The following is a 23,756-nucleotide window of genomic DNA, read 5'->3' as shown; positions in this document are numbered from 1 at the left end:
ATCCTCTGAGGTGGACCTTAGTGTTTAGGACGTTTGCATCGCACCTCCAGGGTTGGGGGTTTGATTCATGCCTCCACTCTGTGTGCGTGGAGTTTGCATGTTCTCCCCTGCAATAGGCTCCAGGCTCTCCCGTGACCCTACAGTATGTAGGATAAGCGGTACAGAAAATGCATGGATCTGAGGTGGACCTTTAACATGCACTCTGCTGTAGAGTATGAAGATATTAACACTACCAAGTCCCTTGTCTTGGTTCTCTCCTGGAAAAGAGTGGGATGCTCCATTCAGGTGAAGCCTTGCCTCTGGAGCAAGTACCACGGATCTGATTCGGGAGTGAGAGCAGTCCATGTCTCTTTCCTTGTCTATGGTCACTAGCTGTGGGTAGTGACCAAAACTAAAAGGGTTGTGATGAAAAGTGACAGAAATAAGGATTCAGCACAGGGTTTTGGGCTTACTTCCCATGATACGGTGAGAAGCTTGGCAATCTGGGACAGTCTCAAAGTAGTGCCTGAATCGAAAGGAGACGTCCCACTGGTCTGCCTCCGTCTGCCCCAGTAACAATCTGTAATCTAACATCTAAAGCAGGCGGAAAGTCCTCAAGCCTTTCCAACAAAATCTTATGGTCAATAGTCCTAATGCTGCATTCAAGTCCTACTCTACCAGGGTTAGGTATCTGATCACTTTAGCCAGCGCGTCCATAACGAGGCTACAATACATCATTCTAGTCATTAATACTAAGAAAAGAACAACGCTGTTACGTAAAAACGCTCTACAAAATCTTGCATACAAAAGAGGCAGCTGGAGAGATCAGATAGATCGAGATTTCTGCTTTCTTAAGGAGTGGCTTAGCAACAGCTATCTTTTTAAAAAAAACAAAAAACCTAGTGGACATGGCCCAAGGTGAGTACTAAATGATGTTTAGAAAGTGCTCCGCTTGTCTGAATGTGACCACCAATAACATTTCAAAATATTAGCACACCAAACCGATGTTTCTAATATTAATTTGTAAAATAGACGAATGAATAAATGTTTCTCTCACGACTCCCTTTGTAAATCAAGCCACTAGTTTTGAAACCATTGTCGTAGCCATATATAAAACATCATTACTCCTCTTTTTGAATCCTTCCTGTAAAATGTGACACACATTCCTTCTGTTATTAATTCATTAATGCGTACGAGTGACTACGTAGCATTCTTTAATCATATTAAATGATTAATTATTGCTTTGTGACAATAAAGGTTTATGCTTTATGAAGTGCTACCAAAATGACTATATGTTTTCAGCTGTACAATAAGGGACACAGAGAGGAATAACACTTTATTGACGGTTAAATAATGCCTATTTTTATCATGTATCTAGCGACAAGAAGTCTAGAGAGTTATTGCCTTACAAAACAACTAACTAACATGAATTAATACATTAACCGACATAGATACCCTTAATAAATGCCAATAATAAGTGACTTGATGATGTTTACTCACTTTATGTAGTATTTGCGAAATCAGTTTGTTTAATTCGAATACGTGTTCACTTTGTAATCTGTTAAACAGCGTTCTTTTACCGACGTATTTACTAAATAAAGACTTTAGGTAACATAAGTGCAATTTTTAAATAAGCTTTGTAGACATCAATAAGTTGATAGGAATCCCAGTTACTTCAATTTTTAAAATTGCATAAATTAAAATAATATGTTAGTTATTATTACTATCATTAGTTAACGGTTCATAAACGTATTACTGTTTAGGAACGCTTGCGATCGTGTCATGTCATTTTTATTTATGCACCCTTATATGTTTTATCAAAAAGGCAAATGTAGACAGTGAGACACATCATAATCTTTGCTCTGTTTGGGCTAAATTTGATCAGTGAGACCAAAATCCTTTGGTTCCTTGTGCCCTTATAGACACCATGCTCAATCCTGTGTAAAACAATACATAACTCCAGCTTTGCCAGTACAATGCATCTATTTTTCATCCAGTTCCATTTTGTTTAATTGAACCGTTTTCCCTCCTCTGTACAGACAAAACGGGAGACATAAAAATAAAAATAAAAAAGCCAAATGAATTCAGGCTGATTACCAGTGCTCTCTAAAACCCTAAAGAGGTTTGCATGTTCTGTTAGCTAGTCTAAAATCAGAACATGATGTCTGAGCTTCATTTTAATTAAGAATCAAGTCATGCCACTTCATAGAAAAATATTGAAATAAAAGATACATGTAAAATAATGCTGCCCCAAATCCATTGGGGATGTCGACTGTGCCACATGAACATGCTTAAATATAACAATGCTCTAACACGGACTTGCTAATATACGTAACACACTGCTGCTTCTAACTCAACGTGATCATTCTTCACCGTGTTACAACATTAATTTGCCAAATCCTGATCCTATCAAGAAGAACAACCAATGCAGTGGTTGAAAAAGATTCTCTTAGGTCATTAATAGGACTTAGCACTGAGTAAGCGAGTCAGGGATGCAGTCCTACCTGGAACGATGGCAACGGTGTCCTTTTCCCAGGAGACCACGCTGACATACTCCTGCACGGCTGAAGGAATGAGGCACTTGAAGACAGCCACGTTGCCCCGCATGGACCGCTGATCGGCCACACGAACCGTGTATGGCTCCCTGAACACTATTTTTGAACAAAATAAGGAGCAGGTTTAACGATAGATAGATAGATAGACAGTCAGACAGACAGATAGATCATTTATTTGTACTCAAAGAGGACATTTGTTTCCACTGTTGGTGTGTAGAATGTATAAACAATACGCCATACATTTTAACCATCAAAACAATCGCAGACATAGAGGAGAAAAAAAAAAAGATCCGATCATTTGGCCTCGCATTATACAGTTTTAAAAACAACAAAAAAGAATTTTTCCTTTAGGAATTGTCTCAAGACCACGTTTAATTCCAAAATAACGACATTGTTTACACAAGTTCCTGTATGATTATGAAGTAGGAAGTTTTATGTTCAGGTAGTGCGTAATCGTAATAAGAAAAGTGCAATATTAAAAACCACCCACATGATGTCTTCACATCATGTACAGTGTTCCCGCGACTCTCACAAACCTTCGTCTGAGTAAATGTCCAACATGTACTGAGAACCTCACAAGCAGAACAAGATCAATGTAGAAAGAGAGCAGATAGGTATTTAAAACATCACTGTTTACACGCAAGGAAATTTGCTTGGAGTAAAGGGCAACCGGGGAAGAAAAAAGTGGATTAGAGGATGTGCCAAATTCTGTTTTCATTTCTGACTTTCAATTTGTTGTCTTTTCCTCATCAACCTCTATATACCTGGGGATCGTAATTGCTCCCTTGTTTCTTTGTGGGAGGCGCTGCAAGGGCGTTTTCATTCTAAACAGCCTCTCATAGCAAACTCTGTGGTTCTGGATTCATTCTAGCAAAAGTGTCTTTTCATTTGAAATGCCTTAAAAATCCCAGAAACTGTCAGAAGATCCAGATTACTCGCACTCATAGGTGCACACATTAATTGCATTGCGGTTGCCGAATAATTAAAAGCAGTTAGTAGATAATATGCTTTGAGACAAATAATAAGCTGCTACTTTAAGAGGTTAGAGATGCAGGAACAAATTCTAAGAATTGGCACAACCCCCAACCCAAACCTGGACATAATTAACGCCTTGCCTGCAGGCATGGTTTCTTGGTCATTAATAATAGTTTGTGCCAAGCGACACTGTCCCCCACAGAGACTGAAACCAGTTTTCCTGTGTGATCATCAAGGCTCAAGTATACGGCTTCATACTCTAGCCATATAGAACCATGCACAAATTTTAGCCCTAAATAATTTCTAAGTAGCCTAGTTTTATTTCAGCGACTGGTAACTAAACAGCTTTTTACTGATGCAAAAGGGATTTGAATCAATAGAAAAAAATCAATAGAGGTCCCTTGCTCTCTGGCCTCTGTATTCTCATATTATTTATTAACTTCTTGATTGACTGCTCGTCTCGGAATACAGAGCTCATCGGATTTCCGACGATAAGCGTTAACGTAACTAATGGTATAGTATAGTCTAATTATGTCGATTCTATGCTTTCATTCCCACCAAGAACTTAGACTGTGCCATTTTGATTTTGTTTTCATTTGGAACAATGAAGTTGCATATAGTTTATAGGTCTAATAGGCCTAAATCAAATACTCAATGTACTCCATCATTAGAATGTTACTGATGCTTGACTGTGCTCATGCGTTGCTTAGAAACAGACTAAAACCCAGTTTGGTGCACCTTCTGCCTTCATGGGCACTGGGAGAAGAGAGGTATTACGGTCATTTAAATAATTTACTTCAGAGAAACGAAATACCATGTTCATGTGTTTAGGCGATTTACAAAAGGAAGATAAAAGAAAGAAGGATTCAGGTTGAATAAACAATGTGCATGAAAGGATAGACATTACAGTTTTTCTCAAGTGCTTATGCGCATTACAGGAATCAGTGTATTTGCTTTTAAACAATTTTTTTTTTTGCCCTAAGGAATTTCTCAAATCTACACAGCCATCTTGTGATTTTCAAAGCCAAAAGTGACGACAGGGTCTCGATTACCGGAAAAAATGACAGATAAATCGTCAGATCTGGGGTTTTTTTTCCACCTTTAATGTGATCTAGCGACCGACAAAATCCAAGTAAAAAACTAATAGAAACATTTTAGGGGTGAAAAAACTTACAGTAAAGAGACTGCATAAGTGTGCGCACCCTTCTATAACGGGGCATACGGCTGTGCGTCTGACTGCTGAAGCCATGGACTGAAATAGAACTTATGGTATCGATCAGGAGAGGGGTACAAAAGAATTCCCAAAACATTAGATGTATCATGCAACATAATGAAGGCCATCATCAACAAGTGGAGAAAAAGGGGCACAACAGTGACTTCACCAAGAATAGGATGTTCCTCCAGAATTAATGAAGCAACATTAGCAACATTATAGAACCTGCTGGAATATCTGGCATCTCCTGGTCACACCCTGCATGTGACAACCACTTCTTGTATACTTTACACGCCTGGGCTATGCGCTAGGGTGACTATATGGAAGCAGACGCATAAACAAACAAACAAGTCCAAGCCCACGTATGTTTGGTCTGATGAGACCAAGGTGGAATATTTTGGGCATAATTCTAAAAGATAAATTGGGCACAAAAACAACACACCTAAAGCACACTATATCTACGGTGAAGCATGGTGGTGGCAGCATCATGCAATGGGGCTGCTTCTCCTCAACCGGGACTGGGGCTATAGTCAAGGAAATCATGGATAGCTCCAAATACCAATCGATTTTGCCAAAAAACCTGCAGGCCTCAGTTAGACACCTGAAGATGGCGAACAGTTTCACCTTCCAGCATGACGACGACCCAAAGCACAAATTCAAGTCAACAAAGTAACGACTTCAGAAGAAGAAGAGGGCTGTGCACAGGAGGTGCAATTTGATAGATCTGGAGCAAGGTATAGTAGAATAAAATTTCCAAATCAAGATTTCTAAGTTTCTAAACCCTTACCCAAAAAACACTGAGTAATGTATTACAAGGTGCTTGACAAAGTGTAAGTTAAGGGGTGTACACACTTATGCAACCAGCTAACTGTAAGTTTCTTCCCCCCACCCCCCAAAAAAATAGTTTCTGTTTGTCACATTTAAGGTGGAAAATGGTCGGATCTTGGTTTCATTTATTAACATCACAAAAACCTGCCATTTTAACAGGGGGCGTGTAAACTTTTTTACATCCACTATATGACATGCCTTGTTGTATAGCTCAATTAAAAAGAAAATTGCACAGATGTAATTAATTGCTTAATTAACGGAGATTATTAACGGATTACCTTCTACATTCAATGTTTACAAGTAAAACAAATGTAATGGCCATAGAATATAAAACAATAATAAATAAAACAGAAGATAAAATAATAATAAATAAAACAGAATATAAAATAATAATAAATAAAAGGCTTTTATTAAAGCTCTCATAACTACACAGCCTTCCTGCTTTATTTCACTGTAATTCTTAAACAATTATTAGTGGTTTAAGACGAAGAACTCAATAATTGATAAACAATGGAACTGAAATGAAATGTTACAGATTGAAATGGAATGAAATAATAATAATAAAAAAAGAAATATAAAAAGTTTGTCAGTGAAGTAAGTAGCATATGACATAATAGATCACTTTTCAGACAAAAAAACATGATGCTGGCTGTCAGCTTTTCCAGAAACCTAAGTAAATGAGACAGTTAAAGTCTACAGTAGAGCTGCTGCAGATTCTCCAAGACGCTCGTAAAACTTGCCAGGAAATTTCATAATAACTAACTAACTAAATAAATAAATAAAGTGTACATGAGACTACTAACTAATTTTTTTTACAAAGCAAAGAGTTGTCACACAAAATATCGACTTTGTTAAGTTTATAATTCTTTACTGCTCTTTATAGTAGATTATAAATGTAGAAACTTTTCATTTCATTGTTTTTGAAGGCATCTTCGCTTCATAGCGTCTATCTACCTACCTATTTATGTATTCATTTAATGGCTGAGATAACGTTGGCCAACTTTCTTGGCGTACTACATTGTATAATCTGTTTTTCAGCCAGTTCAGCTATGTTTAATGTGGTGATATTATCCATAATTTCTCAGGTAGCTTAACAGTGTCTGGGCCGAATTATTACCAGCTTTTATTCAATCAGAGAGACCCTTGGAGAGGAGAAGATGTCCAAAATAGAAAGGAAAAACGGGGTTGCTTCTTGGTACACGAGCCTATTAGGTTATGTAATGTCATTTTTTAATGAAAAAATTTGACTGAGAGAGACAGAGAGAGACGGGGGGGGGGGGGGGGGGGGGGGGGTTTGGGTGAGAAGCCCACATTTTTCAAATATATAAATGTTATCCACACAGGTGTCCCAGCACATGATCAGCATGTAGAGGAGTGGGTGAGAAAACAAAGGAGGATGAGAATGAGGGAGTATGAAAGAAAGACAGGGAGTGTGAGAGATGGAGGGATGAGAGGGAGGGGGATGGTGTCACACTATGAGCTGTCAACTGTCATCATTCTCCAGTGCCACCTGAGACACTGGGCGCCACACCCTGCCCCTCCCCTCTCTAGTACCCATGGCAACAATCAAGCGATGGAGCTGTTGGCTGATTGGCTGTTTGCTCTAGACTAGTGCATTCTCCAAGTGTGGACTGCCAGGTTAGGCTAACCCTAACCTAGGGTGTTTGGGCTGTTTCGGCACTTAACTTAATTATTAGTACACAAAGTGACCATCATCTTCCCACTGGTTAATAGGTCATTCATACTGTCCTATGGGGCCGAATAATAAACTGGAAAATGTAGAAAATACTGAAAATAGGTTTCTTTTTTAAATAATGTGCAATAGGTAGACCAAGTAGGTTTTGAAAGATAGAAACTCTGAGCACTGAGGACAGATGGAGGCTGGGAGACAGGAGGGACAATGGCACAGTATCAGCACAAGCTGGCATAAGTGTGTGTGTGTGTGTGTGTGTGTGTGTGTGTGTGTGTGTGTGTGTGTGTGTGTTTGTGGACATCCCTTGCTGTCACTGGGCGGTCAAAACTCCCACTCACAAGAAGTGACCTTGGCACTGAATGGGAGGTACACTCAGCCAACTGTCTGTGGCACTGCGTGGTCGTCTGCTCGCTTTTTAAAGGAGCCAGGTCAACAGAAGGCCACTGGGATACCCATGTGGAACTTACATTCTTATGTAGGTTAGCAATATGGCCACCACAAGTTTTGTTGTTACTGCAGATGTTCAGTGTAAACCCATGATCTATATCTAACATCTGATGCCCCATCGTTTGCATTTTTCATCTTTACAGTATCACCCATAATGTTTTAATGTTGACCTGAATGTTGACTGTAGACGTAACTTCCTACTGCTGATTTCATAATATACATAACTTTTCTTACTGTAATGTAAGAACATTGAATCAGATATCGTAGGTAATATATACATGAATGGAGGGATATGTATATAAACAATGTAAAAAGACAGATGGATGGAAAAGCTTCTCACCTGCTTTGACACGGATGCTGGGGCTGCGGATCTTGCCAGCCTGGTTCTCTGCAGTGCAGAAGTAGTCGTTGTCATGGATGAAGCTGTTGAAGGCAGATGGAGAGAAGGGGTAGAGCTGCAGCGTGCCGTTGGCATGGACATGGCGGATGTGGGGCACGTCGTAGATGTCGTCGCCGGTAGCCAGGTACCAGCGGAGGACTGCATGGGGGGCGCCACCTGCTGGGCAGGGCAGGGACACCCCCACTGAGCTGGAGAAGGTCACTCTCTGCAGGGAAGCGTTCACAAAGTACAGCCGTGTCGAGACCACATCCTCACTGTTCACTGATGGAAGGCCAAAAGAGAGAAAACCAGTCACTTCTTCTTATACAGCTTTGATTAGACTCTAGACTTGAGAATGAGAATGAGACTACTGTTTGGACCAGGAACATTGTTTTATTAAATAACTAAACACAATTTCAAACATCAGTCTTTATGACAAATTGGGGAAGAACAGGGCTACCATGTCGGTTCTTATTAGGAAAACATCTTAATACCGTGGTGCTTGAAAGTGTGTGAACCCTTTCGATTTCTCTGTAGTTCTGCATAAATATGACCTAAAACATCATCAGATTTTCACACAAGTCCTAAAAGTAGATAAAGAGAACCTAGTTAAACTAGGTGAGTGGCAAAAGTATGTGAACCTCTAGGATTAACAATTTAATTTGAAGGTGAAATTAGAGTCAGGGGTTGTCAATCAATGGGATGACAATCAGTTGTGACTGAGCGCCCTGTTTTATTGAAAGAACAGGGATCTATCAAAGTCTGATCTTCACAACAGATGTTTATGGAAGTGTATCATGGCACAAACAAAGGAGATTTCTGAGGACCTCAGAAAAAGAGTTGTTGTTGCTCATCTGGCTGGAGAAGGTTACGAACCATCTCTAAAGAGTTTGGACTCCACCAATCCACATTCAGACAGATTGTGTACAAATGGAGGAAAATCAAGACCATTGTTACCCTCCCCGGGAGGGGAGACCAACAAAGATCACTCCAAGAGCAAATCATAGTAATACTCCACGGGGTCACAAAGGAACCCAGGGTAACGTCTAAGCCTCTTAAAGGCCTTTCTCACATTAGTTAATGTTCATGAGTCCACCATCAGGAGAACATTGAACAACAATGGTGTGCATGGCAGGGTTGCAAGGAGAAAGCCACAGCTCTCCAAAAAGAACATTGCTGCTCTTCTGCAGTTTGCTAAAGATTTGCTAAGGCAGAAGGCTAATGGAAAAATGATGACCAAACTTTTTTTTTTAATTCAAATGAGAAGCATTATGTTTGGAGAAAGGAAAACACTGTATTCTAGTATAAAACTGTATCCCATCTGTGAAACCTGGTGGTGGTAGTATCATGGTTTGGGTCTGTTTTGCTGCATCTAGACCAGGACGATTCACCATCACTGATGGACCAATGAATTCTGGACTATACCAGTGAATTATAAAGGATAATATCAGGACATCTGTCCATGAACTGAATCTGAAGAGAAAGTGGGTCATGAAGCAAGACAACGACCCTAAACACACAAGTCGTTCTACCAAAGAATGTTTAAAGAAGAATAAAGTTCATGTTTTGGAATGGCCAAGTCGATGTCCTGACCTTAATCCAGTAGAAATGTTGTGGAAGAACCTGAAGCAAGCAGTTAATGTGAGGAAACCCACCAACATCCCAGAGCTGAAGCTGTTCTGTACTGAGGAACTGGATAAAATTCCTCCAAGTCGATGTGCAGGACTGATCAACAGTTACCCCAAACGTTTATCTGCAATTATTGCTGCACAAGGGGGTCACACCACATACTGAAAGCAAAGGTGTACATACTTTTGTCACTCACAGATATGTAATATTGGATAATTTTCCTCAATAAATAAATGATATACTTTGTCTCATTTGGTTTTAGTTGTCTACTTTTAGGACTTATGTGAAAATCTGACAATGTTTTAGGTCATATTTATGCAGAAATATAGAAAATTCACAAACTTTCAAGCACCACTGTATTCAAGAAAAACAGCATGGTAGTGCTGCTGAACAAGATTAAATGGGAAATCTGCTCCATCACCTGATAGAGAACCTGACTCCCTGGGAATCAACAGATCCTGCCTTACAGAAACAGAGCACTGGTTGAGTTACTCAGTAACCCCCAGCATGCTCTGCTAGTATACATAAATCAGCATTTCTTCACAGACCCAAAGTCCATTGGTCTATGCAGTGTGACTCTGATACCCATCTATGCCATAATATCAACTTCTAATCTTTCACCTTTTTGTCTGTTAAGAATACCTGTGCACACTGTGCACCATTGCTTTGACTTTATAATGCCCTTCCTTTTTGATCAGCCCAATACAATCCCAATTTAGATGCCAATTACTAATGCTCCATAATAAGAAATAAGTATCAGAACCATATTTCTATTTCTCAAATTATAGTTGGGTCCTTATATTACTGTAGGGTTTAATGATTTAAATAGTGACCCAGCACCCCAACCACCAACACAAGAAAAAACCCTCCATAATTTGGTGTCCCACCCACCAACCGGCTCTCCCCTATCATACAATAGCTACTAACTGGGCATGGTGAAGACACTAACACATGCTTACTCCGTAAAGCCAGCCAACCACATCTTTTCAGACTGCTGCAAATGCTACATCACAAGGCAGTGTAACACACTCTGAGGAAAGTGCTATCTGCCTTCTTCCCCATATACAATCCTCTCTGAAAGTATCAGAACAGCAAGGCTATTTCATTTTCTTTTGCGCTACACTGGAGACATTTGGGTTTGAGATCAAAAGAGGAATATGAGACGATAGATAAGAATTTCAGCTTTTATTTCCTCATATTTACATCTAGACGTGTTAAACAACTTAGAACACGGCACCTTTGGTGGCAGACCACCCTAATTTTAGGTGAGCAAAAGTATAGGAACAGATAGTATTTAAGTAAATAAAATTAAATAACACTTAATATTTTTATATCTTGCCTGTAATAACTGCATCAATCCTGCTACTCACTGACATCACCTGTTACCTGTTACCTGTTACCTGACAGTCAACTGTTGCATTTTTCTTTTGTGGTGCTTTTCCAGGCTGTTACTGCAGCCTCTTTCAGTTGTTCCTTGTTTCGGGGGGGTTTCTCCCTTCGGTCTCTTCTTCAGGAGGTGAAATACTGCTCAATTGGGTCCTGTGTTGATGAGGCAGTGTGTTTCGGATCGTTGTCTTGCTGCATGATGAAGTTCCTTCTGATTAGTTTAGATGTATTTCTCTGTAACTTGTCAGACAGAATGTTCCTGTAAACTTCGGAATTCATTCTGCTGTTACCATGATGAGTTCTATCATCAATAAAGATTAGTGAGAATGTTCCAGAATCAGCCATGCAAGCCCAAGCCATGACACTACCTCCACCATGTTTCACAGATAAGCTTGTATGTTTTGGATCATAAGTAGATCCCTTTGTCTTTTCCATCACTTTGGTAGAGGTTCATCTTGGTTCCGAAAATTTGTGGATCATTTCTCTCACATTTCTTTGTGAATTCCAATCTGGCATTCGGATTCTTACTGCGGATGAGTGGTTTGATTGTTGTGTATCCTTTATATTGCTGCACTTGAAGTCTTGTTTGAATGGTGGATTGTGATACCTTCACTCCTGCCCTGTGCCATGTGGCATGACATTCCAAATTGTTGTATTGGCTATGCCCAATGTTTGTGCAGTGGTGCTGTTAAATTTTCCTTCTTTTCTCAGCTTCAAAATGGCTTGCTGTTCTCCCATAGATATCTCTCTGGTCTTCATTTTGGTTTATCCTTTTTAAGAACAAATGCAGTATTTACAGGTGAAACTGAAGGCTCAGACCAAGAGCAGACATTCAGAGCTATTTATTGTTTAAACAATCATCTAACAGGGCACACCTGGGCAACAAGAAACACCCGTCAGTCACATGTTCCAATATTTTTTTATCACTTGAAAAATGGGTGGGTTCAAACAAAAGGTACCGTGTTCTAAGTTGTTTAAAACATCTAAATGTAAATATCAGGAAATGAAAGCTGAAATTCTGATCTATCGTCTCATGTACATCCTTTGATCTCAAACACAAATGTCTTCAGTGTAGACCAAAACCAAATTAATTAGCCTTGCTGTTTCAATACTTTCGGAGGGGACCGTAGAAGCTCACAGAGTACACCCTCCCTCACACCCAGAGAGCAAGGCCAATTCTGCTTTCTTGGACTCATGGCCACAGATGGCTATGGCATTGCTGAGATTCAAACTCACAATCTAGGGGTGATATATATTGGGCAATATATTGTGTTTGGAGTGTGATACACTATATGGCCAAAAGTATGTAAACATTTGACCATCACACCCATATGAGGTTCATCCCCAAATCGTTGTCACTGGGTTTAAAGCCCACAAATGTATGGAATGTCTTTGTATGCTGAAGCATTAAGAATTTCCCTTCACTGGAACCAAGAGGCCCAAACCTGTTCCAGCATGACCCAATGTGCACAAAGTGAGATCCATGAAGACGTGGTGTGTGAAGGTTGGAAGAAGGTAGAAGATCTCGAGTGTCCTGCACAGATCCCTGACCTCAACCCCACTGAAAACCTTTGAGATGAACTGGAACTGTACCCTCCTCACCCATCATCAGCACCTGACATCAACCTCACTAATGCTCTTGTAACTGACCACCACACATCCCCAAAATCTAGTGCAAAGCCTTCCCAGAAGAGAGAGTGGAGCGCATTGTAACAGCAAAAGAGAGGAATAAATCTGGAATGCGATGTTCAACAAGCACATATGGGTTGTTTAAATAATAATGAAATATTAAGTAAGTAAACAAATAAATAAATCAAACAAACACTCTTGTTAAAACAAACAAACAAACAAACAAAAAAAAACACCAGATAGATCTCATAACCAAGCAGCTCTTTAGCCGTACAGCCGTAGCCCAAATTACAGTAGAAATATCTCACTGGCAAGACAGGCATTAAAGAATCAGTAATCTGATAAAAGCTGTTCTGAATGCTTCATTTTGATAGGACAATAAATAGGTCATGGCACCTCTACTGAAATATGTACTGTACTCCCCAAACTCTCATGCATTTAGTGTCGATGTACATTTTTGGAAAAATAAGAAGAAAATACAGAGATGTTTGTGTCAGCACAGCAATCACTGTGCCTCTAAAAAAAAACCTCTCAAAATGTCAGCATCTGTGACTGTTAGTACTTTTATTTTCCAGACGCTCAGTTGTCTTTTTGTCCTCGTCGAATTTATTAGCTCAGATCAAAGTGGATTTGTGTGAAAGTGAATTTACATTTAATTGCACTAATTGAATGTCCTCCACTATATTTACGTCAACAATGCCTGGATAATCTCCATTCGTGTGATTCACTTTGTGTTCAGATGTACACTGGGGTAATGGTATCATGCAATTAAAGTCGACACAGATACGAAACCCTCCGCTAGCTGTCAATACAGACACACAGATACTGGTACCTCAAATACGTATTGTATCTGAATATACATAGAGACGGTGAGCTTTTAAAACACACATATCAGGGTGAAATATAAAAAAAAAATGTATGTATGCAATAGTATGTATAAAACATGAAAAAGTCTCAACAGAACTGAAGAGCTGAGATTAAAGCCCTTACTGAGGTGGGGGTTTGAAACCTCTCTCACCCCCCCACCTCTTCACCCCGCCCTCCTCTCTCTCTCTCTCTCTCTCTCTCCCTCTCTCTCTCTCTCTCTCTCTTAGTCTCAGTCTCCCATAGAACATGAAAGGATATGTTATGTGATTGGAATTTGTATGCTAGATGCAGAGTTAAAACCATATAATCTCTTTTCACATTTAACACAATGCAGAGGCTTCCCAGGACGATAATCGCAGCAGGGTGGAGGGCCTTTCCGTCTCTCTGTCCCCAGACGGAAGGTGGATTACAGAAGTTGATCTATGGAATAGATACAAATAAAACTAGGCCAAGGTTTGGGTTCAATAGTTGCTGAAGAGCACCTCGTGCAAAAAATTGAGCAAATGTGAAATATTTTACTGAAGTTTTACATTGAAAGAGACTCAAGGTCAAAAGTCAAGGTCACTAGACTGGATTACAAAGGTGCTTTGGTCAAGTTTTTAATAAACACAAGGTAGAGATGCACTAAGAAAAGGTCTTCTACTTGAAATCATGGTTAGGTATTCGCATTGAAATTTAGAGAGGGGTTTATGGGTAACCATAAAGGGAAAGATTTTAAAAAGCCAATCCATTTACTGTCAGGTTTTTGGGAGGTGGGAGGAAACCCATGTGGACACAAGGAGAACATGTAAAATGCTGCACAGACAGTAATCCGAGTCCGGACTGAACCAGGACTTTGGAAGTGTAAGGCAACAACACTACCTGCTGTGCCACTGTGCCACTCGATTATTATATACTCTCCTTCAGTATGAAATATCTACATATGTTTTTTTTTTTTTTTAGTCATCTTTTTCTGTGGAGAAAATCTATTAAATCCCGGACTCTCCCCTATCGGGTAGTTTTGAGTGATTTAGAACCCAGAACGTAGCGATCCCCAGAGTTATCGTTTCACTTCATTCCGCAGTGCACTGCAAGACTTTCATTTTATCTTTCATTTTTGGCCTCCTAATGGACACGTTCACGTACAAGTATGATAGCAGACTGTTATGCAATCACTGCGGCCCAACACCCTCACGTTTTTCTAATACACAGATGCGGAAGTAGAAATCAGGCTTCAGAGACAGTGGTAGATCTTGAGTGGCTTACATTAGCGAAGTTTTTCATTTACACACAAATGTAAACAGCTGTTTTTAAAATAGAGCAGTCCAGTTGCTGAAAGGGAAGTGAGATTTAGATCACATGTGGTAAACTCTATGTTTATGAACTGCATCAGATTCCGCTGCAGCTCAATCAGAGAGGCTGAACAAGCTTCAGGACCAAAGACAGCTCCAGTCCAAAGCGTGAACATACAGACAACAAGCGTGAGGTTTCTCTAAGGCTTTTTTTTCTTTCTTTTAAAGATACATATGCACTACACTGTGACATTACTAAATATGAATACAGAAATAATCCTGCATGAAAAGTCCAAAAAGTACAAATATAATGAAAATGTGTATTTACATGTATATGAAATATGTAAATGTATATATCCTGTTGGAGCTGGGCAAAAAAGCAGGTCAGTTAGTTCACCCGCTGGCCTCCTCCACCCTGTTTGCCTTTACAGATTATACTCTACCACATTATCCCCTATAATAAAGATTGAAATATCTGTAATCTCACACTGGGGTGTGGGGAAGGGTCTGCACACAGGGAAGAAGAAATGGTGTTCACTGTTTTTTTTTTGGTGTGTGTTTTGGTGTCAACCTTTGGACATACTAAAGGTGCTGTTCCAGATTTGTAGAGATTGACTTAATAGTTGTATGAAGTTTTTACGTGGTGAAACAATTATGGTTAGAGTTTGTGCTTTAAATGAACTATCACTGTGTAGTATTAGATGTTTGAAACACACATCGTGCCCATCGAACTACATCTAAGAAATTCAATAAGACACATTGAATTCAGGCTTGACATTTTAAGAAACTAAAATGAAACATAACATAAACGTTAACGATAACGTAGATTAGTAGTTAATGTGGATTAGCGGACTAAGGACGTTGAGCTTGTTGTTTAATAAAGCCTATAATATTTCAGAATTCAAAACTAGTAGATCATACTAAAGACAAGTATATTCACACTTCACAGCAATAAATAAATAAATAAATAAATAAAGGCATGATCGCAAAAGAGTTTTTAGGTTTTGATGATTGCGGGTGTGTGTGTGTCTGTGTTTAATGTTTTAATACGATGGCAAACTGGACAAGAAATGACAAAGTAAACACGGAGTGCGCTGTTGTTATAAAGGGCTCGCTTTATAAATCACTTTAACTGGTAAAGTTATGTAAGTGTCTGAGTTGTTTGTAAATATAAAATAAAAGTACTTTACATATACCTGTAGTATATCACAATTGTGGACAATGGTAAATAATGTCGAATAAAAACGAGCACATGTTGTCGTTGTATATCAAAGAAAGACTAATCGAAATCTCTAGCATCTTCCGTACCATCGAGCAGGTCTCTCACTGCAGACTTTACATCCTAAAGTTGTGACAAAAATGATAAGATGCCAAATACCACTGCTCACACTCTGGGGTTATGTAATCCTCCAGCGCTTTATATAATCTTATACTGCATCTGTATGTTCGACAGTTATTCTACTCGTATCCAGATCCATCCGGGTCTGTTAAAAACATGTGCAGCGTGGTTGTGTGTGAGCATACGGTGAGGGGTTGAGCCTCATTTAGTTTCTAGGTGGGAGGGAATAAAAGGGGAAGAGAATATCCCAGACTGCACTCCTTTTGTTACAGTTGACTGTCATCCATGGGCTAACGAAGCCTTGCAGCTCCCCGCCATTTTGCCTGCCATATGCACAAATGCCAAACGAGGAGAGAGGCAGGGGAAGCCAAGCCCCTTCGTTAATGATGTCTGTTTTCTTCCTTCCTTCCTTCCTTCCTTCCTTCCTTCCTTCCTTTCTCACACTCATAGTAACAATAAAAACGAGTGCAGATTATTCCACTTCCCTCCCAAAATAAAAAAAGGCTGAAGTAATATTTTATTTTCTCTCTTGCTGTTGCACCCTTTCTTCACATGTTCTTTCTTTCTTTTCCATGTACATCTCTTTTTTTTTTCTCTCCCTCAGCTTCCACCGATTTTGCCCGGTTATAGTCATTTAGCAAATCATGTGGTGTTTCAGTTAGTCAGTTAATCTGTGGTGGCCATTTTGAATCCCTTTACTTGTGCTTTTCACAAAAAAATTTGTTCAAAACACCATTTTCACCTATTTTCCAGTCAGGAAAATCATCATCATAGACATCATAGGCAAGAAGATTGATAATTAAAAAAAAAACAAACAAACAAAAAAAAACATTTTAATTCATATATCTGATACTTAAAGGAAATCATTAAAAATGACATGTTGCCTTGGCATAACATCAGACCCTTATAGAATCCAAGGATGCCATTTCGTGGCACTCTCTTTTTTATTATTTTTTTTACTCTACACAGCATTATGTACTAGTGTTAAGAATGTGTGTATTGTATATTATCTGCTCTCCTGACAAAAAGTAATAGCAGCACATTATTGTATAATTTCTTCCAGAGCTAGAGATTGTGTTGGTAGTTCATCTGCTGTTTCAAATAATCCCACAAGTTTTATATAGGATTGAAGTTTGGCCATTTTGCATGTTAGTCAAAGTCACACAGAGATTTGGCCCTATGCATCCTACAGTTTCCATCCTCGGTCCGTACAGGATTTCCTGGTGTTTTTGTTTGTGTGTGTGTGTGATTGTGACCTAATTTTGTGATCGTTGCAAAAATGCTTGATTTTGCTGTGGCACTTCGTTAAAATTTTACGATGCAACTTGTGGAGTTTTTTGTGCTTTCCCCCACCCGAAAAACTACTCGAACTGGCGAAATTGCAATTGCTTTGACGGAATTGTTTTGCCCAGTGATGTTTGTTGGTAAATAAACGGAAGACGGCTTTGGCTGAACGCGCGTTGTGATGACGTCACGTGACGCGTCTTGGCCAAAATCTGTGTTCATTTTGTAAAATTGCAAGCTCCTCCGAATATTGTGGAGTTTGCTAGATTTTGCATTCGTTTCTGCGAACGCTAAATCGTGAACTCCTGGAGAGACTGCATCCTAGAAAATAAGACTAACTCTTGTGTTCAGCGTAAACCTGAGGCACAAAGAGAATCCTCAGGATCTGGCCACTAACTAACCATCTGCTTTTATAGCAAGTTATATTTGTACAGGTGCACAAGCTATTGACTCCGTCATAAAAGGCACTGTTATTGGTGGTAGTGACGTACTGTTTGTTCAGGGAGTTTATTATAGTTCTATCCATTGTGTTAAACAGTGCTACACATTATTCAGAAGCCTTGTGTCCATTCTTGAAGATTCTTGGACACGAGGCTTTTATACTGTGTAGCTTAAATACTGTATGCAGTTTATTTCATTTGTTATGTACTTGTTAGACAAAATGACGTAGAAACCTTCTCACATTCTTCTCTCAATTTATGACTATACGTTATGTGCTGCAATAGTTTAGCTGAAGGTAACAATTAAAACAAAAAAACAAAAAACACGTTTGTTTTCCTCTCGATGTTGATCATTAAAATGATATGTACAGTATTTAAAGCCAGTGAAAACACTGGATATTTTGAGTTTTAAAATAAGCTGTATTAACATTGTAAAAAAGTTGTTATTTTTTTAGCATTATCATTATCACTAACGGTGTGTGAGTGTGTGTGTGTGTGTGTGTGTGTGTGTGTGTGCGTGTATGTGTAAGGTAAAGAGACAAGGATATTACAGATGGTGAACCACTATGCATAATGCAGTTCTCTCAGTCTCTCATCTACATTTGCTTAGATATGCACACACACACACACACACGCATACGTACACACTCTCTCTCTCTCACACACACACACACTTTCACACCCTGCCCCCAAAGACTTCACCACATTAGAAATTTTGCTCCTCTCGCTCATGCTTGCACAGATATACATTCACAGTCATGGTAAGGAATAAAGAATACAGTAGCCACGCCCTGCACAACATAATTAAATCCTCTACTACAATACTACTTTGCTTGTATTTTCTCATTTGTAAGTCGCTTTGGATAAAAGTGTCTACTAAATGAATAAATGTGTGTATGTAAATGTACTACAAAGGCCATGTTGACCATGCTCCATTTATATGATATGAGTTTCAATACTAATAAAATTGGGGGGGGGGGGGGGGGGGGGGTTGCTTAATTTGTACTTACAGTACTACTGACTTCCAGTCGTAACAGAACTCGGTTAAACCACCCGTTTTCTCACCTCAGCTAACTTCTATCTAACTGAACTACTGCAGCACTGGATTACTGATTTATCCTCATGACATGGTGGAAGAATCCATTCTCCATTATCAAGAATAACTAGCATGGCAAAGTGCAGAATATTAAGCAGGGGTTAAAAAACAACAACAACAACAACAACAACAACAACAACAAAAAAAACCCTAGTCTTTGCAAATGTGCATGGAAAATGTGTTTTATTTTATTTTATTTTTTTAATTAACAAGTAAGACCTGTGTTGTAGTCTTTCTCTATGGTTCCTATATCCTTACAGGAACAACATCCTTAATTTAATATTTTGGAGTCATGGAAAATGTGAGCATTTTGAGCATTTGGCTGTGTTTGCTCTTCAGTGCCTTGATTGTAGATGATGTGTGGCCTGTATATAAGAGCTGCATGTCTGGATTGGAGGTAAATTCCTTTTCTATTCAGGAACTAAACAGCTGCTTCAGTTCTGTGTTGAATGCTTAGTTAAACTGAATTCATTTATAGGCACACAAACAGACTCCTCACTCAAAACCTTGCATATTATTAACAACAAACCCACACACATCAGTGTTACCCCAAAACGGTTTGTATACGAGTGCCTAGTCGTGCCCAGGCCCATGCGCATGAAGCTCAGCTGGACTGAGGGCTGGCCAGAGGCGCGCTGTGTGAATGCGCTCCGCATCGCCAAAGGACACACACACACACACACACACACACACACACACACACACCGAGCTCCTGTATAAGGGGTTCGTGAAGATTTTAAAACGAAAAGTCCAGATGTACAAAGTTTTAACGGCTCCGCGCGTTTTTTCCATGACATTTCCGTTAAACATTTCTTAAATTCGTTTAATTTGGGGCTGCAAGAAAAAAAAAAAAAAAAAAAAAAAAAAAAAAAACCCGGTGTTTACGATGATGAAAGGCGACTATAGAAACTAATGAGTGCAAAAGACACCAGAAAGAAGAGAGGAAGGAAAACTGTGAACTAATGTAATAATAATAATAATAATAATAATAATAATAATAATAATAATAATAATAATAATAATCTACAGTGTGAAGTATGCATTTTTATTTATTTATTTATTTATTTTTGACTTTGCACCGGGTATACCATGAAAGATGGCGTTTTCAGAGAAATAAATGGAGTCCTTATTGGCCAATGACCTGATTTAGTTTTGGAGTGGGGGATGCTGGAGAGCTTGGTACTAATTGCTCAGCTGGGAAGAGCAGGGGATTTGAAGAGGACAAAAAAAAAGAGAGAGAGAGAGAGTTAGCAGTGTAGCATAATTCGACAAGGGGTCGAGCTGACGGATGGCAGGGGGGACAGGTGAACACTGATGGATGGGAGAGATTTGGTCCTGTTCGTGATGTTAAGTATTAAACCAGTCAGCTAGATAAACATAAGGACTGCGTTATTTAATTAAATGTGTATTGGCTCATTATTATTATTATTATTATTATTATTATTATTATTATTATTATTATTATTATTATTGTGGGGAATGAGTTGGACTTTTATGTTTGACATCTATCACATTTTAATTTGGGCAAATGCTCAGAAAATCGGATCAGATTGGATAATATCGGAGCCGCCACACAAATGTGACGACCTAGTGACAGAGCTGATCCTTAAAATAAATACTGAACACACACACACACACACACACACACACACCCTCTCTGAAACAGGCCTCGAGTTCAAATAATGCTTTAAAAGAGGCGAAGCATTAAAGAGTGATTTGTTGCTGATGTTTTTTTTCTCTTTTTTTTTTCGTTTAAATTAAGTTTAGGAAAATTTATTTCATATGAACATAAATCATTGAGTTTGAATTGAATAAAATTATGATCTGCAATGTGCACTGAGATTGCTGACAGATTGGAGGCCTGTCGCATTGAGATGAACACACCAGAGCTTGGCAACAAGGAGGCTTCGTGCTAAAATTATCCTAATACGCGAAATATCCTGTACTGCACAGACACTGTGTTTCAGCATTATACATGAAATTATTATTGTTGTTATTATTATTACTATTATTATTATTATTATTATTATTATTATTATTATTATACATTTTTCAGCCAGATGAAAATGTAATGAAACAATGGAAATTTCCATATGCAAGGCTGCAGCACCCCGAGGTGCGTTTATCAGCGCGTGCGGTTCGGTTTCCGTGCAGTCTGGCCCCGGTACCCGGACCGAGCTTCTCTCTCTCCCGCCCTCACCGTGGGGTTCAGGTGTGCAGCTTCTCATCCCGCAAGTAGCCTACACACGCTGATGTTGTTTAGAAAACATGTTATTTGGAGGGGGGAAATAAGAAGAAAACAAAAAGAGCAAGAGCTAAAAAAAAAAAAAAAAAGAAAGAAAAAGAAAAAAAAGGTTTTAACCAAAGCACGCAGTTTTAAAGATCAGATTAAAAATAAAGCGCTAAACTGCAGATTTGGAAAGACTCCTTGAAGGTGAGAGAGAGGGGAAAAAAAAAAGGAGGCGCGGCCCAGGCTAAAAAAATACGCAGTCCTAATGCATATGCATGTATGATAATTAATGTGAGTTTTCTCCTCTCTCTCTCTCCCTCTCTCTCTCTCTCTCTCCTGTCGAACGCGACCCCGCTTAATGGAATTGCTAAAAAAAAAAATTATATATTTTTCAGATTAGTACAAATTATAAAAAACATAAAGCGAAAATGAGAAAATTAAAGACTACATTATAAAGACGTGTTTGTTTTCGTCCTCTGCATCCACGTCCCATTTCACCACACTTTACGCCCAAATGCACCCCCTCCTCCTACTTCTCTCTCTCTCACACACACACACACACTCAAATTCAACAGCATTGCAACTTCAAACCCAAAACACAATTTAACAGATAAAATATTAGAAGTGTAACTTGGCTGCACTACAGACTCTGAATCCCAGATCTACTGTGTGACCTCCTGTAAACACCTGAAAACATCTGGAAATAAAGTACCGGCATACACAAAGTCGAACTGAGGTGAATATATATATATATATATATATATATATATATATATATATATATATATATATATATATATATATATATATATATAACAAACAATCAAAACAAAAACAAAGAAAAAACAGACATTGATATGATCTCTTGGGCAGATTGGAAAAGAGAGATGAGGAGAAGAGAGGAGAGGAGAGGAGAGGAGAGGAGAGGAGAGGGGGATGGGCGCTGTCAAAACCCCCAAAATGTTCAGAAATCTTAAAATGACACTCAGTGCTCCCCCCCAAAAAAACCCCCCAAAAAACAGAGGAATCTTAAAGTCCTGTAGTCGTTTATGGATGGTGTGTGTATGTATGTATGTGTGTGTGTATTCATTCACCTTGCTCCGGTGTGAAAGTGATTATCAGCAGCTCTATCAGATAAAGAATCTGTTGGCAGAGAAAATGGAGGACCACTAATTGCAGCACCACTAATTGGAAATGAGGCTGCATATGCTGTTGTTTTCACAGGGAAAATATGCAGAGAAAATCCTGCTCTCACTTCCGAGACGCACACTTTCCCATCCTAACCCGTTATTCAGCCAAGATCCAGCAGGAAAAGTCTTTAGATAAACATCTGGACAGAACAGAACGAGCTTTACACATCGAATGCGACAAACGCAGAAATCATTCCTCTTGCTCCAGATAAAGTAGGGTCAGGACAAATCAAATTCACACTTCACTACCAAACTCCACATTCCCCCCCATGCAAAAACACTCCACACAAACACAGAGGGATGCTACAACAAGACATAACCTCGTCAAGAAAAAGAATCATCAAAAATTGAAATAAAACCACACACGTTTCCCTGCTTCATGTCGTGCACATTTAGATGACTCCTCGTCCATATTCGTATCGCGCACCCAAATCGCGCCATTATGAGAAACACACTGGAACACGCAAAGCATCTCAGTCCCACTTTATCCTCCAGAATCCAGACACATCTCAACATTTCAGCACCGGATTCCCATTTTCACAAACTTTTAGAAAGCGTTCGAGCAAATTACAACTTCTAAACTTTCTGAAAGGAGATATTGTTTTTAGAGATCCAGATGTCCTGAGAACACTTGGTACAGAATTAAATTCAGAAATAAGGCGTTTTACAGCCTTTAATACAGAAAGGAACAGTTTAAAATAATAATAATAATAATAATAATAATAATAATAATAATAATAATAATAATAATAATAAAGGATCTAGTAATTACACTGACCCTGATTGAGCTATTGATGAACTGAAGCTTTAAAGCTTGCCACTCACCTTCTTTAAAAGAATACAGCAGGAGTAATGTTATCAGCCACATGCCATAAATAGCAGGTATATTTCTCAGGAATTGTGTGCAATCCCGACGTGTGCACGGTGCAGTGCTCGGCCAGGCGAGGCTCCGTGCAGGAGTGGTGGCGATGCTCCCCGGCGATCTCTCCAGCCCTAGACTCAGACTCCCTAGCGCCGAAAAGCTGGGGCGGGTTCGGCCACGCCCCCTCCGTGGCAACGTCATCGATCCGCTGGAGTGGTGCGCCAAGGAGCAGCACGGAGAGCCAAAGAGACTGAAAGAGCGCGAGGCGAGGAGGACAGCGCGTGCAGGGCCGTGGCTGGCTGTTGAGCCGACCGGAAAGCTAGCGGAACTTTTACGTTGTGGTGTTGGTACCGACGCAGGGGCTCGGGTGCTGCTCTCGTGCGTGGGTCTCCCGGTGAGAGGGGAAAGTCAGCGGGAGGCTCAGGATCATCCGGAGCAGCAACTTTACGCGCAGCTTCAGGAAA

General features: G+C 39.4%; 1 protein-coding gene across 1 annotated transcript in view; it reads right to left on the bottom strand.

Annotated features, from left to right (window-relative positions):
- LOC108277517 (cell adhesion molecule DSCAML1) overlaps nucleotides 1–23,363 on the bottom strand; it is a 101,730-nt gene extending 78,367 nt beyond the window's left edge. Inside the window, exons 1-3 of the mRNA XM_017490341.3 lie at nucleotides 23,256–23,363; nucleotides 8,031–8,351; nucleotides 2,484–2,630 (exon numbers count right to left, since the gene is read on the bottom strand). Of these exons, the coding sequence (XP_017345830.2) occupies nucleotides 2,484–2,630; nucleotides 8,031–8,351; nucleotides 23,256–23,298 (511 nt within the window). The 5' untranslated portion in view covers nucleotides 23,299–23,363. The remainder of the gene's footprint in view (nucleotides 1–2,483; nucleotides 2,631–8,030; nucleotides 8,352–23,255) is intronic.
- Between the last annotated feature and the right edge of the window lie 393 nt (nucleotides 23,364–23,756).

This window comes from Ictalurus punctatus, chromosome 17 (assembly GCF_001660625.3).
Source record: "Ictalurus punctatus breed USDA103 chromosome 17, Coco_2.0, whole genome shotgun sequence".
NCBI lineage: Eukaryota > Metazoa > Chordata > Actinopteri > Siluriformes > Ictaluridae > Ictalurus > Ictalurus punctatus.
Note: the sequence above shows the minus strand (reverse complement) of the source record. Positions and strands in the feature narration are given on the sequence as shown.